The sequence below is a fragment of the Phodopus roborovskii genome, unplaced genomic scaffold (genome assembly GCF_943737965.1).
Source record: "Phodopus roborovskii unplaced genomic scaffold, PHOROB, whole genome shotgun sequence".
Lineage (NCBI taxonomy): Eukaryota > Metazoa > Chordata > Mammalia > Rodentia > Cricetidae > Phodopus > Phodopus roborovskii.
This window is the reverse complement of record NW_026126434.1, coordinates 10,060,110-10,077,818: the sequence shown is the minus strand read 5'-3', so window position 1 is coordinate 10,077,818 and position 17,709 is coordinate 10,060,110. Positions and strand designations below refer to the sequence as shown.

General features: G+C 47.3%; 1 protein-coding gene across 1 annotated transcript in view; it reads left to right on the top strand.

Annotated features, from left to right (window-relative positions):
- The window catches only part of Hkdc1 (hexokinase domain containing 1), a 36,965-nt gene that overhangs the window by 16,949 nt on the left and 2,307 nt on the right, over positions 1-17,709 (top strand). The window contains exons 7-16 of the mRNA XM_051186789.1: positions 455-638; positions 2,325-2,480; positions 2,929-3,162; positions 4,390-4,694; positions 7,154-7,299; positions 7,548-7,667; positions 9,508-9,603; positions 9,763-9,862; positions 11,449-11,632; positions 12,792-12,947. Coding sequence (XP_051042746.1) covers positions 455-638; positions 2,325-2,480; positions 2,929-3,162; positions 4,390-4,694; positions 7,154-7,299; positions 7,548-7,667; positions 9,508-9,603; positions 9,763-9,862; positions 11,449-11,632; positions 12,792-12,947 — 1,681 coding nt within the window. The remainder of the gene's footprint in view (positions 1-454; positions 639-2,324; positions 2,481-2,928; positions 3,163-4,389; positions 4,695-7,153; positions 7,300-7,547; positions 7,668-9,507; positions 9,604-9,762; positions 9,863-11,448; positions 11,633-12,791; positions 12,948-17,709) is intronic.

Genomic DNA, 17,709 nt, shown 5'->3' with positions numbered 1-17,709 from the left:
CACAGCCACCTAGATGCATATGCACATACCCACCCCATAACTAAAAAAGTTTAAAGAACAGTTTTAGTGTCGTATAGAGAGGAATGGGGTAACTTAGGGAAAGCATAAGGAAATACTCTGATGGTGAGAATTTGAAGTTTTTAATTTATGATATTGGCTTACCCTCTCTTCCCTGGTATGCTTCCCCCCCTTTAAACATTGGTATGTATTCACAAGGAATGGCCTCACAATTCCCTCCCCTCATAGCTGCATACCATCATGACCTGAGACATGTGGGATCCACCTGTGGGCCTCACTCTCTATGAACTCCGGTGGTTTCCAACCCCAGAGCCAGTGGGGCAAAGTTAAAGCATCCTGCGGGCACTTTTCAGTACTCAGGGTGGTTAAGTTCTCCCTGGCTTACCCAGTCTGGAACCCTTTTCTCTTTGTGTGTTCTCTCTGACCCAATTTCCAGGAACAGGCACCAATGCATGTTACATGGAGGACATGAGCAACATTGACCTGGTGGAAGGTGACGAGGGAAGGATGTGCATCAACACGGAGTGGGGGGCCTTCGGGGACGATGGGGCTTTGGAGGACATTCGCACGGAGTTTGACAGAGAGCTGGACCTTGGCTCGCTCAACCCTGGGAAGCAACTGTAAGTGCCCTCTTGTTCATCCAGGTATCAGCACTGGACAGTCCTTGTCCACTCAGTTCCTCTCTGTACTGTGGAAGGTTTCTGTGACCAGTTGGTTCTCACAGCGAGTCTGTCCTCTAGGTTATAACCATGGTTCTCATGCACTCCTTAGTTCTGGAATATGCATGTGCATCCAAGGCTCTGCTAATAAGGTTGGGAACCAAATGGCATACTTCTGCCTTCTTTGAGTCTGGAGGCAAATGGACACAGAGGAGAGCCAAGCAAGAAACATAGGATCCTGAAGAGCCCCATCTCACAGCAGCCAATGGGCCTGCTGTTCAGCCACACCCTTTTTGAGCTTCAGCCATGGCCTGTAGAAAAGCTGCTCTGGCATCTCCTGCAGCTCTTTGCTATGTGCTGGGCTTCCTCAAGGCTCAGTACACAGCTGGTTTTGCTGTCCTTTCTACATGCTATGCTTTATGCATCTTTTGCAGCTCACTGCTTTTGAATTTTTTGCCTAATCCTTGCACACACCGATTTCCCTGTAATTATGAGTTGTTACAAGCAAAGGCCAAAGGCTGTAGCATTCACTAGACTGCCATTTTCGTTTATCTCTGCTTCATGTAAAAGAAATTCCACTCCCATAAATCAAATCTTAATTTTACTTGCTTGCCTCATATTTCTTCAATGTTCTAAGATGATTATTTTAAAAAAATGGTTTTTATTTGTGTGTGTGTGTGTGTGTGTGTGTGTACACATGTACTTGTGCAGGTGTGAATGCAGGTGACCACAGGGCCAGAAAATGGCATTGGGTCCCCCAAGATGGAGTTACAGGAGGTTGTGAGCTATCTGATGTGGGTCCTGGGAACTGAACTTGGGTCCTCTGGAAGAGCAGTAAATATTCTTAACTACTGAGCCATGTCTCCAGCCCCAGTGGCCTAAACGTTTTTGTATTGCAATCTGTAAGGTTGGTTATGAAATAGATAGTCCTGGATTTTGTGTCTTACTATATTTGAAGACTGGAAATCATATAGGAAACAATTAACAGGTGTCTAGTATTGAGGCTCAGAGTAAAGAGGTGAGGGCTATCTTCTGGGGTCTTCCATCCATGACATCATGGACCTTCTTGGGGGTCTCCAAACTTCATGTCAGACAGCTTTCTGTAACTGTGACTAATGTCTGAGTTACTCAGCTTGTGAAGGTCCTCCTGGCTCACAGTTTTGGAGGTTCTAGCCCATGACCAGCTGGTCCCATTGCTTTTGGGTCTGTGGCCAGGTAACCTGTTATGGTGGAGGTATGCGGTGGAGGAAACCATACATGGGAGAATTTACCTCATGGCTGGGTGTGACACAGATGGGGAGAAGAGAGAGGGCTGGGTCCTTCTCTGTCCTTCAAGGACATGCCCCTAATGGTGAGTAGACTTTGATGAAGTATAGGCTGAGGACAAGCCTTTGACAAATTGGCCCTCCAGATTGAAATCTCAGCACCAGGTTCCCTGAGGCAGAAGCTCAATGCAAGAGTTTGAAGCATCAGAGTCTCTGCTCTGGCTTGTCATTCTATGGCAGAATGAGCTTAGGTAAGTAGCAGAAGTGTGCGACAGTGTGGCTCCCCACGGCCAGAGCTATTTATCCCACACATGTTGGCATTCGGGAGCTAATGCTCCTCAGCCTGAGATGCTGATTCCACTGACTGCTCTTCCCTTTGCAGGTTTGAGAAGATGATCAGTGGCCTATACATGGGGGAGCTGGTTAGGCTCATCTTACTAAAGATGGCCAAAGTCGGTCTCCTCTTTGGGGGTGCAAAATCCTCCGCCCTCCACACAAAGGGCAAGATTGAAACACAGCATGTGGCTGCCATGGAGAAGTAAGCTGCTGGGGTGCCCTCCTGCTTTGCCTCTGTGGGGGGTTGGGGTTGGTGGCCACAGTGCCATGTGTTCAGGTGACAGAGCAGCAGCAGGAACCAGACCCTTCCTCCTTCACAGGGGGTTTCAGTCCTGGGCATGGCTTTAGACAAACTAGAAATTTCTATGTGGCTCAGTGTCACACTCTTGTGTGACAGGGGATATCAGAAAACTACCCTCTTGCCACTTTTTTTCCTGCCTTCTTCCTCCCTTGAATAGTGACTAGTAATATGTCTGTGACTAGGGTCACAGATCTCTTGGGGAATCAGAGTCAAGTGCTTAGTAAATAGTAGCTGCTGTTTTCAGTGCTGATATTGAGTTATTATGAGTGTTATTATGAGATAGCGCATACAACCCCCAGAGCACACATCCCAGGAGGATGCCCATAGCTTCTTTCCTGTCCCTGGCTAGGTATAAAGAAGGCCTGGCCAACACGAGGGAGATCCTGGTGAATCTTGGCCTGGACCCCTCCGAGTCAGACTGTATTGCTGTCCAGCATGTGTGTACCATTGTCTCTTTCCGCTCGGCCAATCTCTGTGCTGCTGCTCTGGCAGCCATCTTGACACGCCTCCGAGAGAATAAGAAGCAGGCCCGGCTCCGCACCACAGTGGGCATGGATGGGACCCTCTACAAAATACACCCTCAGTAAGTTCCACCCACCAGCCTGTACCTCACCACGGAGTCTCCCCTGGTGCTCCTGCAGGTCTGTGTTGAGGAGCTAGAATCAATAGTTCTAAGATTCCAAGGGGAAGACTGATTAAAGCCTGCATTTACATAGCTGGCTGGGTGCTTTGGGGAAACACTCATGGAGAGATGGGCCCTTAAGTGGAAGTGGTGTGCATACCAGTAATCGCAGAACTCAGAGGGGTTGGTCAGCAGCAGGTCCTCTAGGACAGAGCAATGAAGAACTCTACTGTAGGAGGTAGGAAGAGAGCAAGCCTGAGGCCAGCCTGAGCTATACAGCAAGACCCATCTCAAAAAACAAAACCAGTCTGTCAAAGTAATTGCCTAATTAGAAAGTCACCCATCTATCTATCCATTCATGTATACATCCATCAGTGTGTCTAGTCATTCATCTCTCCTGTGTTCATATGCCCACCTGCCTGCCTGCCTATCTGTGTGTCTGTTTATCTCTCTTCCTACCTATCTAGCTACCTTTCCTTTTATCATCTATCTAGCCATCTTTCTCTCCATTAGTTAGATAATACTTACTGCATGGTAAGACTGAAAAACCTAGTTACCAATGAGGAAAACTAGTGATGGCAGAGGTTGCTGGGCCCTGCTAGGAAGACAGGGTGGAAATGAAGATTTCTCTAGCTAATGGAGGCAGCTTTGGAAGCCAGGAGTTTATACCCTAGAAAGGGCTGAGCAAGCAAATCCTTCCTCTTTGGACAAAGTTGACATCGTCTATCACGGTAAATAAGGATCAGGATAAACAAATAGGCCGAATAGATGTTTATTCAGGGAGAAATAACTTACAACCTAGACAGATGAACACCAGGAAATTCAACCCGATCCTCTCTTGTCCGAGTCACACCAGAAAGAGAGCGCATCTCCTGGCCCCCTCCGACCTCCTTCCTCAGGTCACTCCGCCCATGGCTCCACCCCCAATGGGCGTGGTCAGTGCCACAGAACTATCTCACTACAATCGTCTATCACACTGTTCATGCACATGTCCTTTGTGTTAAAACATCAGCACTTCCCTTAGCTTCCAGTGTGTCCTTTCTACTGTCGCAGTTGTTGTAGTCAGGTCCACACTGTCCAACAAGCAGGGCCTCTAGGACCCATTGCCCACTAGTCTTGTGTCTGTTCACACTGGCCAGACCCAGCTTTTATGACTGTTCAGTATTTGTCTGTCACCTCTACCTTCAGGTACCCCAAACGCCTGCACAAGGTGGTGAGGAGACTGGTCCCAAACTGTGATGTCCGCTTCCTCCTGTCAGAGAGTGGCAGCACCAAGGGGGCCGCTATGGTGACCGCAGTAGCCTCTCGGGTGCAGGCCCAGCGTAAGCAGATTGACAAGGTGCTGGCTTTGTTCCATCTGACCAGAGAGCAACTCATGGGTGTGCGGGACAAGATGCGGACTGAGCTAGAGTACGGGCTGAAGAAAAAGACTCAGGCTCTGGCTACGGTGAAGATGCTCCCCACCTATGTCTATGGCATGCCTGATGGCACAGGTAGGTTGGCACAGCCACCTGCTCTGTAGGGATGTGCAGAGCTTCCATCAACATTCTGCAAATGCAGTGAGTGTTACAGCCTTGGGCGAGAAGAGGGGACAGTCACTAGAGGTTCGTTCTGGAGCTGCCAGACTTGGTTAAACCGTGTGTGTGTGTGTGTGTGTGTGTGTGTGTGTGTGTGTGTGTGTGTGTGTGTTCGTTCTCAGTGCAGGTGAGCCTCTCTCTGGACACTTGGGCTGTTTGGGCCTTCAGGGCTTTCTTCTCTGGCAGGCCCTTTTCTGGGTTTCAGATTCTGGCTTTGCTCCTTACTGTTTTCTGCCCTGACTTCTCCAACTCCGGATCCTGCTGCTCCTCTATACCCAGCTGAGGGAAACCACTGTGTAGTGGAGTCTGTTCTCTGCAGCTGCCTCACTTCTGGGACTCTCCAGAGTCTCTTTAGGGAATAAGGGCCTTTGCCAACTGCCTTTGGTGTTTTTTTTTTTTTTAATTGCATTTTTCGTTTACTTTCATTTATTTTGGAAGTGTGTGTTGACATGCCACAGTACACATGTGGAGGCTGGAGGATGATTTGTGGGGTTGGTTCCTTCTCCTTCTACCAACTCTGGTTGTTAGACTTGATGGTAAGTGCCTTTACCCTCTGAGCTCAGCTCCTATGCTGGCCCACGCTCAGGCCTTACAGTTTGCTTTGAATGCTGCCCTTTTATTCTTACAAACCACTTTGCCTGTTATCTGAAGAGGGAATATTCCCATCTCATCAACATTGCGGGCTAGCAAGCTTCTGAGGCTCACACTTTGAATCTTTTTTGTTTGTTTTTTCTGGAGCCCAAATCCTTTGTTGCAGAAAACAGGGAACAGTAAAGATAAACCAGCCAGTTCTTTCTCCTTTTATCCCTTTGCTTCATCTGTGCTTGCCCTTCCAATCTCCATGAAGCAGCAACTACATGTTAGGCTCTGTTCGAGGCACAGCAATAGTGTCCTTATGCAAGGGGCTTATACAGGCAGCCAGACAGTGAAAATGTAAATGGCACAGGATACCAGGAAGTGGCAGGCACTAGGAAGAAATGTGCAGATGGCTGGAATGACGTCTTTGGCAATTTTGAAGAGGAGAGACCGGTATGGTTAGAACTGAGTAGGCAAGTGGAGGGCAATGAGGGTCCTGTGATTAGGGACCTGCACAGTTCATGACGCAGGGCTGGAGGTGGCTTCCCAGCCAGGGAACATGGGGATCAGGGAATAGGGGACAAGAATTGGTTTATGCCAGGCCTACGAGGGTGAAGGCGCTTAACTGTTCAAGCCTGGTAACCTGAGTCGGATCCCAGGATCACATGTTGGGGTGGAAGGAGAGTGCCGACTCCAGAGTTGTCCTCTGACCTCCACATGTGCAGTAGCATGTGTGCCCTCCCACCCACACCATACACACATGTGCACACCATAAAAGAAGAGGTTGTGCTTGTGGTGTAGGATTCCCCTGGACTCTTTAAACAGGCTAGAAATGAGTCCCTTGCACTCAGGTTAGCTGGCCAGGATTCTCCCTTAAGGTCCCCCGAGTGCCTGGTTCAGAACATTACATCCTCTACCAGAAGCCCTGACTCAGTACAAGTGCTTGACACCTGTTGGGCAATGGGGTTTAGAGCTAGAAGAAGGACCCTGACCCTGAAAGGCCCAACCTCCTTATAGTTTTTTTTTTTTTTTCTCTATTACTCATTGTGGGCCTGCCACTCAGCTCCCAAATAAAACAGGGAGACTTAATCTTATTTATGAATGCCTGACCTTAGCTTGGCTTGTTTCTAGCTAGTTTTTCTTAAATTATGCCATCTACCTTTTGCCTCTTGGCTTTTACCTTTCTCTATTTCCGTATATCTTTTCTTTACTTCTTTTCCCATGTGTGGCTGTACGGCTGGTCCCTGGCACCCTCCTCTCCTCCTTTTTTGCTGCTCTCTCTCTCTTATTTATTCTTTGTGCCTGGCAGCCCCACCCATTCCTCTCTCTTGCCTTGCTATTAGCTGTTCAGCTCCTTGTTAGACCAATCAGGTGTTTTAGGCAGGCACAGTAACACAGCTTCACAGAGTTCACAAATGCATCATGAAAGAATGCAGCACATCTTTGCATCATTAAACAAATACTCCACAGCACAAACAAATGTAACACGTCTTCAACTAATATCCCACAACACCTCCTCCTTCAGTAGACATGGAAAGAGGTTCAGACTATTTCTCAGAAGCAGTGGGTGGTATGGGTGGTGCATGGTTCTTAAAAGAAATGAGGGCTAAGAAAAATGCTTTGGCCTAAGGCTGGTTCAAGGCACCTGCTGGGGCCTGAAGGTTCTTGGTCTAGGAGTCCAGGAGCAGAGGCTCCTCTTCCACTGGGCTTGGCCCTCTATCCTTCCTCCAAGTGCCCAACATGGGTGCCTACTCAGCATGTGTGGGTGGGAGATGCAGCCTCCATTTTCTCTGCCACAGAGAAAGGGAAGTTTCTTGCCCTGGATTTGGGGGGAACTAACTTCCGAGTTCTCCTGGTGAAGATCAGAAGTGGACGGAGGTCAGTGCGAATGTACAACAAGATCTTTGCCATCCCCCTGGAGATCATGCAAGGCACTGGTGAGGAGGTGAGTGTTAGGCCTGGGTGCCAGCTGCCACACCCGTCCATCAGTGCGCTCCTTGCAGGAATGCCACTCTCTCCCTGCAGCTGTTTGCCACACCCCTTAGTGCGCTCCTTGCAGGAATGCCATTCTGTCCCTGCAGCTGTTTGCCACACCCCTTAGTGCGCTCCTTGCAGGAATGCCACTCTGTCCCTGCAGATGTTTGCCACACCCCTCAGTGCCCTCCTTGCAGGAATGCCACTCTCTCCCTGCAGCTGTTTGACCACATCGTGCAGTGCATCGCTGACTTTCTGGACTACATGGGCCTTAAGGGGGCACAGCTGCCTTTGGGCTTCACATTCTCCTTTCCCTGCAGACAGACCTGCATTGACAAGGTAAGATGGCCCTGCCAGACACACAGCTGGCCTGGAGGCTGCCCTCCCCTGGGGCAGCTTCAAGGTTCTTCTTGTCTATGCTCACATTAGGTTTTGCTCAGTGGACCCACATTGTGTGATCGGGGAAGCTCTCCACAGAGTGCCACTAAGCAAGGAAAGCAAATGGTGGTGATTTACACAAAATATAAATTTGCTCATTTCAAAGTGCATGTAGCAGAGAGAAATGGGTTTGGAGGGATTTTCATTGGCTGTACAGTAGCAGTTACTCTCAGGAGGAAGGGATTTATTTTCACCAGTAACATTTTATTTTAGTTTAAACAAACAAACAAAAAAACAGAACTAACACCCTCATGCTATTGCTGCCATTAGGAATGAACAGACCAGCTGAGAGTAGTGGCACTGGCCTTTAATCTCAGCCCTTGAGAGGCCGAGGCAGGTGGATCTCTGTGAGTTTGAGGGCAGTGTGGCCTACTTGTAGTTCCAGGACAGCCTGGGCTGCATAATAAGACTCTGTCTTGGAAATAAACAAAACAAAACAACAACAAAGCTAAAACCCAAAACAAACACCAAAACAAAACATAAAAAACAACTAACAAATGAAATAAACAAACAAACAAAATCAAGACAAAAGGAATGAATAGACGGATGGGCCCCAAACACAGCAGCACCTCTGATACAAGCTGCTGGCATTTCACGACTGTCCTGACTCCCAGAGGAGGCTGGTCAAGAGGCGGGCACTGGGAACAGAGCTACCGATGGTCACAGGGGAAAAGAAAGACAAAAGATTATTTGTTTTTATGTGGCTGCAGTGTATAAAAAAAGAGCTTTTTCCCGTGGCAGTGTGTCTTCCTCAGGGTGAGACGGTCTAGCCAGGGGTTGCAAAGGCTCCCCTTCCTGGCCCAACACTCCAGCTCTGCCACTTGCTACCACTCCCAACTTTCTAGGCTGTGGAGCTGTGGAGCGGGGCTAGATAAATCCCAGACAAGGTAACAGCTTATAAACATTAAAATGCTACCACGAACACTGAGTGTATTGATTTTAGAAAACAGAAAAATTAAAATGCATTCATAGAGGGCCAGAGAGATGGCTCAGTATTTAAGAGCACTGGCTGCAATTCCAGAGATCCTGAGTTCAATTCCCAGCAACCACCTGGTGGCTCATAAACATCTCTAGTGGGATCTGATGCCCTCTTCTGGCATAATGTCATTCACGAAGAGAAAGTACTTATATACTCTTATCTAAAATCAATGAATAAATAAATCTAAAAAAAAAAAAGTACTTATAGTTTTGGATTCAAAGATAGTCCTTGAGCACATATTGTTCTAGGCCCTTTTCTAGGCTGAATATTTATGTCATTTTAAAAATAAAAAGTGGACTAAATCTCTACCTGTGTTTTAATGGCTTTCATTTAAAAGTATGTGATTAACACAGTTCTCCAGTGTGCCATATTTTTTGGTGGTGCAGCTGTTCTGATTTGTAGTAACTCAGACAGTGATGGCGAAGACAGTAAATCTTCACAATACTGCTGGGGTGGGGGAGGGGTGGACAAGGTGGTGCTTGGACTGACAGGACCTCTGAGGACACCTCAGTCTGCCGTGGGCTGCTTTAGAAGCAGGGTGGCTCTGACTCTGTGTAGCAGTGGCAGGGACACATCTGACTCTTGAAGAGCATGCAGAGCTGTGGAGGAGCCCTTGTCTGGGCCATGTTGAGACAATAGAGGTAGAAGCAGGCCAAGAGTTCATGTCCCACCTGTGATCAGATTCAGTACCTTGTGTCTGTTGGAGCTGCTCTGTGACCCTCAGGAGTACTGCTCAAGTGACTGTCCCCTTCTTTGTTTCAGGGTACTCTGGTAGGGTGGACCAAAGGCTTCAAGGCCACTGACTGTGAAGGGGAGGATGTGGTGGACATGCTCAGAGACGCCATCAAGAGGAGAAACGTAGGCTACAGTGGGGAGTGCATGGTGGACCTTGCCCTCTTCCCCTGGGCCCTTCCCCTGCTCTGCCATACTATGCCCAGGCCCTGCGACACAGGCCTCAGTCTGCCTTGTGCCCCTTGCACATTGTGCTTTCAGGGCAGCTGCTTGCTTCCTTTGCAGGAGTTTGACCTGGACATAGTTGCAATCGTGAATGACACGGTGGGGACCATGATGACATGCGGCTATGAAGATCCCAATTGTGAGATTGGCTTGATTGCAGGTGAGTGGTCAGCCGTGGCCCACTGGCCTGACCCCATCCGTCTCTCTTGAGGAGTGGTGGGTGTCACTGCTCTGCTGCCAGAGGTAACTCTAGAGGGGAATGCAATTCAGTCTGAGGTTCTAGGCTGACTAATTCCAAATCTCGTAATGTCTTTCTCACAAAGGCTCTAAGCCATGGTCATTCTTTTCATTGAGGAAGGAGAAGACACACAAAGGAGTTTTATTCCTTTTTGTCCTTCATGTTTTGAACATCTTTATAATTGTATATAATGTGTCATTTTTAGAGTCTCTCCTCATTACAGCGTCACCCTTCCTTAGACTCCCTTCTTGCAACTTACAGTTCTAGGGTCAGGTATCTTGGGAGGAAGGAGGTCACTGTAGGACATGGTGGTCTGGGCTGCGAACTGCACACATCTCCATTGCCTGGATTCTTCTGGCTCTTTGGGTACCTGTGAGAGGCAAGAGGTGACAGGAAACTTAGATGGAGGAAGGGAATGGTCTGAGGTGATACAGGACCTTTACATACTTTTAGAAGTAGCCTGGCAGTGGTCCAGATTTAAGAGTGGCTTCCCGAGGGAGAAGTTTCTCTGAGAGGCTAGGGAACAGGTGGGATTAAAGACTGGAGATGAACATGAGTAGCCTTCCATGTGACAGGCACAGCTGAGTGGAGACAGAGCCTGGAGAAGTGGTTCTGGGCTTGTCTGGGCTCACTGGATAAGATCAGGTGGCAAGACAGGCAAATGAAGATCAAGGGATATGTGTTCAGTGCTCTCCCACAGACCTCTGTCTGCATGTGAGTGTAAGCAAGCTAAGTATTCTGATTCCCACTACCTCGGTAGGAAGGTTGGGCCAGATACAGGAAGCTGCACAGATGAGGCCTGCACAAGTGAATATGATAGGTACCTAGACTGCTGTGTGGGAGTTCTGGGGCCAGGTCATGGGCAAGGGAGAAAGAATGGCTCCCAGATACCAAAAGTCCACTTGTCCAAGTCATGGCCCTTATCTGTGCTGCGTGCTTAGTCTGTGACTCCTTGGAAGCTTTGTATACCTATAGGACTGCTGCTGCTGGGGATGATAGGATAGACATGATGAGGATGATGATAGGCAAGATGGACATGATGATGATAATTCTACCACTGTGAGAATGATGATGTGAATGATGATGTGGCTAGATACCCATAGAGATGCTAACTAAGGTGATAGTGACAGTGGCGATGGGGGATATGATGGTGATGATGACAAATGATGACACTGATAATGATGGGGATGATGCTGATCCTGCTGATGATGAGGGATGATGATGATGATGGTCGAGAATATGATGATGGTGGTGGTGGTGGGGAATATGAGGATGATGGGGATGCTGTTGCTGTTGCTGAAGATGGTATCATTCATTGGTATTTAACATGTGAAGAAAATTTTTTCTTTATAACAACTCCATAGAGCACTTGCTTAAGATTGGCCAGCTGAATGCAAAACTGGAATCGCGTCCAGCTCTGTTTCAGATCCCAGTTTATGGCATTCATCTGCCTTTCTTAGATCAAGTATCATCTTTGGGGTCTAAAGTCCCTCCATGATTCTTTCCAGGGACAGGAAGCAATGTGTGCTACATGGAGGAGATGAGGAACATTGAGCTGGTGGAAGGGGATGAAGGGCGGATGTGTATCAACACAGAGTGGGGGGCCTTTGGAGACAATGGCTGCATAGATGACATCTGCACCCAGTACGACAAGGAAGTGGATGAGGGCTCATTGAATTCAGGCAAGCAGAGGTGAGAAGGGCAGGTGGTTGTGTGTATGTTATGTGTGGTGGGAGCAGTTTCTCCAAACCCAAGGAGCAGTTCTGTTCCTGTGGAATCAACCTGATAGCTTTGTCTATGCCTACTACACCTCTGTACCAGATGTTGGTGCAGGGTCACCCTGGAATAAAAGAAGGCCATCTTGATGTTTCTAACACAGAAGGAGGGGGTCACTTTTCTAATCTACTAGGCACTGTGAAGGCTAGTGGGGCTCAGGAAGCCAGCCAGAAGCTGTCAGAATGTCTTCTTGCAAGGGTGCCTGGGTGTCACAGAGCAGGGGTGTGGTGACCTTGAGGGCCCTCTGATAGGCTTTTTACTAGGTCCAATTTAGAGGTCAAGGTCCTTAGCCTTGTCAGGTCAGTGAGCTGTAGGAAAGTGGTCCCCACAGTGGATGGAGGACTGGCTTGTCATGGTCTTGTATCAAGTCTTGTCATGGGCCACACACCTTCAGTTAGTAGCCACTTAACAAACAGAAGAGAATAATGGCTTCTAAACACCTTACAGTAGATTTCCATCGCATTCTGATACACATTGATGAATGGGGGAAAAAGGACTAGACTAGGGCCATGCTAGTGTCCTAGGCCCTGTTTGTGAGCCTGGACCCTTCCCCAGGAACAGGGTTGGGAAGCTTTTCTCTGTAAAGGGCCAGAGAGTGTTTTAGATTTTGTGGCTCATATGGTCTCGGTCCAGTTAAGCTTGGTTTTAGAATACTGTAAATTGAGAGGAAACAGGGATTTATTATAATGGCTGATAAGCAAGTAGAGGCTAAACAGGTTGGAAATGTGCTAAAATGCAGAGACAGGCTTCAAGGGGGACTGCTGGGGACTGTTGATCTGAGAGCACTGTCTGGGAAGAGGCTTGAGCAAAGAGCAAGACAGGATGGGAACTGGGGGTCCCTCACCCTGCCTTGGCAATTTTAGTGGCTGGGTGGCAGGTGAGCTGTGTAACCCAGTGTGAGCCAGTCGTTCTGAAACAAAGGGCCCTCAGGCTAAGGGTGCACCGTAGTTGTAGACTTCTGGAGGAGTGTGCACAAGGCCTGGGCTCAGTTCTCAGCACTGCATCACACCCAGAGCTGAGTCCTCAGAAACCACTGTTCTGCCCTCCTCAGTCTTATTCCCTCGTCCCCAAACAGATATGAGAAAATGACCAGTGGGATGTACCTGGGGGAGATTGTGAGGCAGATCCTGATCGACCTTACCCGGCAAGGGCTCCTCTTCCGGGGGCAGATTTCAGAGCGACTCCGGACCAGGGGTATCTTTGAAACCAAATTCCTGTCCCAGATTGAAAGGTAATGTGTGATCTAACTCGCTTGTTTGGTGTGGGATGCTTGGGGAAGGGAATGGCTGTAATCCCCCAGAGTAAGAAGATTTGAGATTGGAAAATGAAAGCAAGACTGGGGATGTAGTTCATTTGGGAGAGTGCTTGTCTAGCATGTATGATGCCCTGGGTTTGATCCCCAGCATCTTCATAAAGCAGGCGTGGTGGTTCACACCTGTAATCTCAGCATTCATGAAGAAGAGGCAGAGGATGAAAAATCCAAGGTCCTCATTGGCTGCATAGTGAGTTTGAGGCTATTCTGGGCATATGAAACCCTGAAGAGAAAAACAGAGCTAGCATGCAGGAAGGCTCCAGTCAGCCAGAAGCTCCCTCAGTGCCCCTCCTCTATCCATCCGAATCAGATTCCAGCCCACGGGACAGCATACTGCCTGGGGTAGAGAGTAGCCTCAGGTCACTTCATTGAACGGACCAGGTTTTCTAGCCAGGACTGCATGGGAATTAAGTTAGGGTGAAAATTAACCCTGCTGTATTCCTGAAAAGATGGTACACCTGTAACAAAGAAAATGACTCATATACTTGTTACCACACACAGCTTTTTTGAGTTTTATGACTTTTGTTCCCTCTTAAGTTTTCATATATGCAAACTCGTTTGGTACATGCCATCATATCGCATGTAATTTGCATATTGTTTATTTAGTGTTTAGTCATAGAAAATTTCACTTACAATGCATTTTTTTTTGTTGTTTTTTAGACAGGGTCTGATACAGCCCAGGTGGTCTCAAAGTTGCAATGTAGCTGAGGTCTGCCTCTACCTCCCAAGTGCTGGGGTTCCAAGTGTGTGTCACTACTGGACTGTGGTGGCACAGGCCTTTAATCCTCACACTCAGGAGGCAGAGGCAGGTGGATCTCTGTGAGTTCAAGGCCAGTCTGGTCTACAGAGAGAGTTCCAGGACAGCCAGGGCTGTTATACAGAGAAACCCTGTCTCAAAAAAAAAAAAAAAAAAAAAAAAAAAAAAAAAAAACAACCAAGTGTGTGCTACCATTCCTGACTTCTGTTTTCCATTTAGTTTTTATTATGGAAAATTTTAAACATCTATGAAAGTAGGACAATAGTGAAATGGACCCAGTGTTCCCATCACTGCTCCCAACAAAGGTCAACTCATCCCCAGAGAGACTTTGTCACACACTCCTACTGGTTAATTATGGAGCCCACACCTATGTCAGCTCAAGTATAGACATTTCAAATGTATTTCTAAAACAGTAGTTCTTAAAAAACCATTACTGAGTACCATTATCACACCTAAAACAGCTAATATTAAACCTTACTCTCAAGATAGCTTTTTAGGCTGGATGGTGGTGGTGCATGCCTTTAATTCCAGCACTCAGGCAGAGGCAGGTGGATCTCTGTGAGTTGGAAGCCAGCCTGGTCTATAGGACAAGTTCCAGGACAGTCAGGGCTGTTAGACAGAGAAACCCTGTCTCAGAAAACCCAAACCAAAACACACACACACACACACACACAAAAAAAAAAAAAACCCCAAAATATTTTCTTAGACTTCTGTTTCCAAAATTGACAAACAAAACCAAAACCAAACAGTAGTGTGGTTGTTTACTATGTATTAGTAGCCAAATAGGGCCTTTCTATTTGGTTCACATGTTTTTACTCTATGGGCATCCATCCTCTCCTTTCTTTATTTTCCCTAAGTGCTATATAATTGTCAAGGAAACCATATCCTAAGAGTTTTCTGTATTCCAGAGTTTGATGATCACAGCATTTAGTACTCTCCTCTGTATCTTGTATTTTCTGGAAATCATAATGTCTGATCAGATTCATTGTTGAATTTTGGTCTGTCTTTATTCCATACTGTCACTGCTCACTGATGCTTATTATGACAATCTTATGCTGTCAGTATGAATTAGCTAGAATATTTCATGAAAGAGAACTTATCAGCTCATTAGTGTAATAATCATTTCAAGTGGCTGCATGAAACTTCCCTGTTACTATACTATAATTTACTAAAATTCCCTTTAGTATACGATGCCAAGGTTATAATTTATGAATTTTTGTTATTTTGAGAAACACCATAATTACTTTTTGCACACAGTCATTTGCAGCTTATGAATTATTTACTTACATTTGACAAAAGGAGCTCTTCCCCAAGAGCTCATTGGTTCTTGGAAGGTGGCTTCTGAGGCTGGGGATGCAGCTTTGTTCCAGTGCTTGCCTAGCACACACAGCACACACGGTTCAATCCCCAGCACATTATACGCCAGGTCTGGTGGAACATACTTGGAATCCCAGCACTTGGGAGGCAAAGAAGGAGAAGTTTAAGGGCATCTTTGTTTATATAATGAGTTCTAGGGTAGCCTGGGCTACCCTAGACCCTGTCCAAAAAACAAAGGGTACTTTGCATTTCCGTTTCCTTTCCCACCACCAGTATGTACAGATACGCTGGCTTCTCTCGATCTGTGTGCAATCATTGACTTTTGGTAATCTTCCTGGTTAGGTGGTTCTGAATAACAAAACACTGATGGGGGCAGTATTGGGGTGGAGAGGCCAAGCCAGGCATGGTGGAGCAAATCTATATCCAAGCCCTTGGGAGGCAGAGACAAGATCTATTTGGGCTACAAAGGGAGTGCCAGGCCAGCCATGGCTACATAACAAGACTGTACTGCAAGACACAGTTAAAAAAAAAAAAATCAGTAACAGAAGAAAGAAAAGAAAATGCGTTGGTATTCTCACTTTATAAGTGAAGTCAGTGTTCATAGGAGAGCTACTGTAGGGTTCTTGCTGCCTGAGGAGCTGGTGGTAGAAAAGTCACTGTAGAATCAGGGGCCTATAAAAGGAGAGTTCAGAGTTAAAGAGCAGTGGCTGCTCTTGCAGAGGACCTGGGTTCAGGTCATAGCATGGCATGGCAACTGCCCGGAACTCTAATACCAGGGGATCTGGTGCCCTCTTTCAGCCTCTGCAGGCACAAGTCACTCAGTACAGGCAAAACACTCATACATATAGAATAAAAATAATAAATCTTTAAAAAGAAGAAGAGGAGGAGATGAAAAGAAAAAGGAGGGGAGGAGAAGGAGGTAGTGGAGGAGGAGCAATAGGAGGAGGAGGGGGAGGCGGAGGCGGAGGGTGAATCAGCAGTGGCAGATGGCCTAGAATGCTAACCAGCAGGATCCTCTGAGAACAGCTTCCCCCTCAGTCAGCCTGGCTGGCCTGCGTTCTGTTTCCCCTGAGCCCAAAGCAGTTCTACCTGGAAGAAGCCGGGTATGGTGGTGGCCTACACCTCAGCACACAGCTGAGGCAGGAGAGTCAGAGTCTGAGGCCAGCCTGGGTTTCAAAGGAAGATACTGGGGAGAAAGAGGGAAAGGGAGATGGAGAGATAGTTCACTTTCTCTGTTGGTAGAGTGCTTGACTCAGGAGCTGTCCTTTAGCCTTTCCTGGCCAAAGACAAACATTAAAACAAACTCATGGAAACAAGAGATGAAACCCAAACAATCACTGCTCTTCCCCCCAGAGACCAATGGCACCCAGTGCTTTATCAGTGCTGGCTTCCTGTGACATGAATAGGCTTCATGAAAAGTCACCCTACCGTCTGCAGATAGTCCCCTGGCCTGGCTGGCCATGGTGGCACTTGTTAGTCATCCTTTTGAGGGCGCTGATTTCTCCTGAGCCTCACTGAGATGGTCCAGCTTGCAACCTCACAGGCTTTAGCTTGAGGGTGGGAGACCAGTAAGTACTGCTTCACTGTGACTTAACTGGGGTCTAGGCTTGAGGCCAGTTTGTCCCTGTGGGGCCACTTCTCTGTACATGTCACGGGCCTATCAGGTTCCCATTCTTTTTTTTTTTAACATTATTTTTATTGTTTGAGAATTTCATATATGCATGTATGAATTTCATATATGCAGGTTTTGATCAAACCTGCCCCCACCCCTTCCCTCCAGCAACACCTCCCACAACACTACTCCCTCCCCAATTTCATATGTTGTTTTTAAGAAAACCCACTGGGCGCTCCTCATGCTGCCTGTGTGTACATGGGCGTAGGGCCATCACCTGGAGCTCGGGTACCCTCTCGGGGCCTGCATCCTGAGGAAACTGACTCTTTCCAGCTGACTCTTCCTTTTCCAGCAGCCATTAACTGCCCATAGCTCTTTTGCTAAGGGTAGAGCTTTGTGACCTCCCCTGCCATCCATGTTAGATCTTTCTCAGGCCATGTGCATGTAGTCATAGCTGCTGTGAATTCATGTGTCACATCCTGCCACAGCCAGGAACCCATTTCGATGTTGTAGTCATCCGCTACCCCTGGTTCTTAAAATTTCTGCCTTCTCTTCTGAGATGATACCTAAAGCTTGAGAGGATGGGATGTGATCTAGATGTCCTGACTAGGGCTGATTACTCGGCAGTCTTTTATCCTGTCTGTGTTAACCGATTGCAGGCCCCTGGGTTAAGTGGGTGAAGGGTTTCCATTCTTTAAGGCCTCATTATTTGTCATATTCATTCAGTAGCTTGATTGTTGAATATCCCTAGCCCTATCCAGGTTGCTACTAAAAACATAGTTTCTTTTCTTTTCTTTTCTTTTTTTCAAGACAGGGTTTCTCTATGTAGCCCTGGCTGTCCTGGAACTCACTCTATAGTCCAGGCTGGCCTCAAGCTCAGAGATCTGCTTGTCTCTGCTGGGATTAAAGGTGTGCACCACCACTGCCCAGCCTGGTTTCATCTTTAAAGAGCATATAGTCAGCTGGGTTGATAGCACATACCAGTCCCAACACTT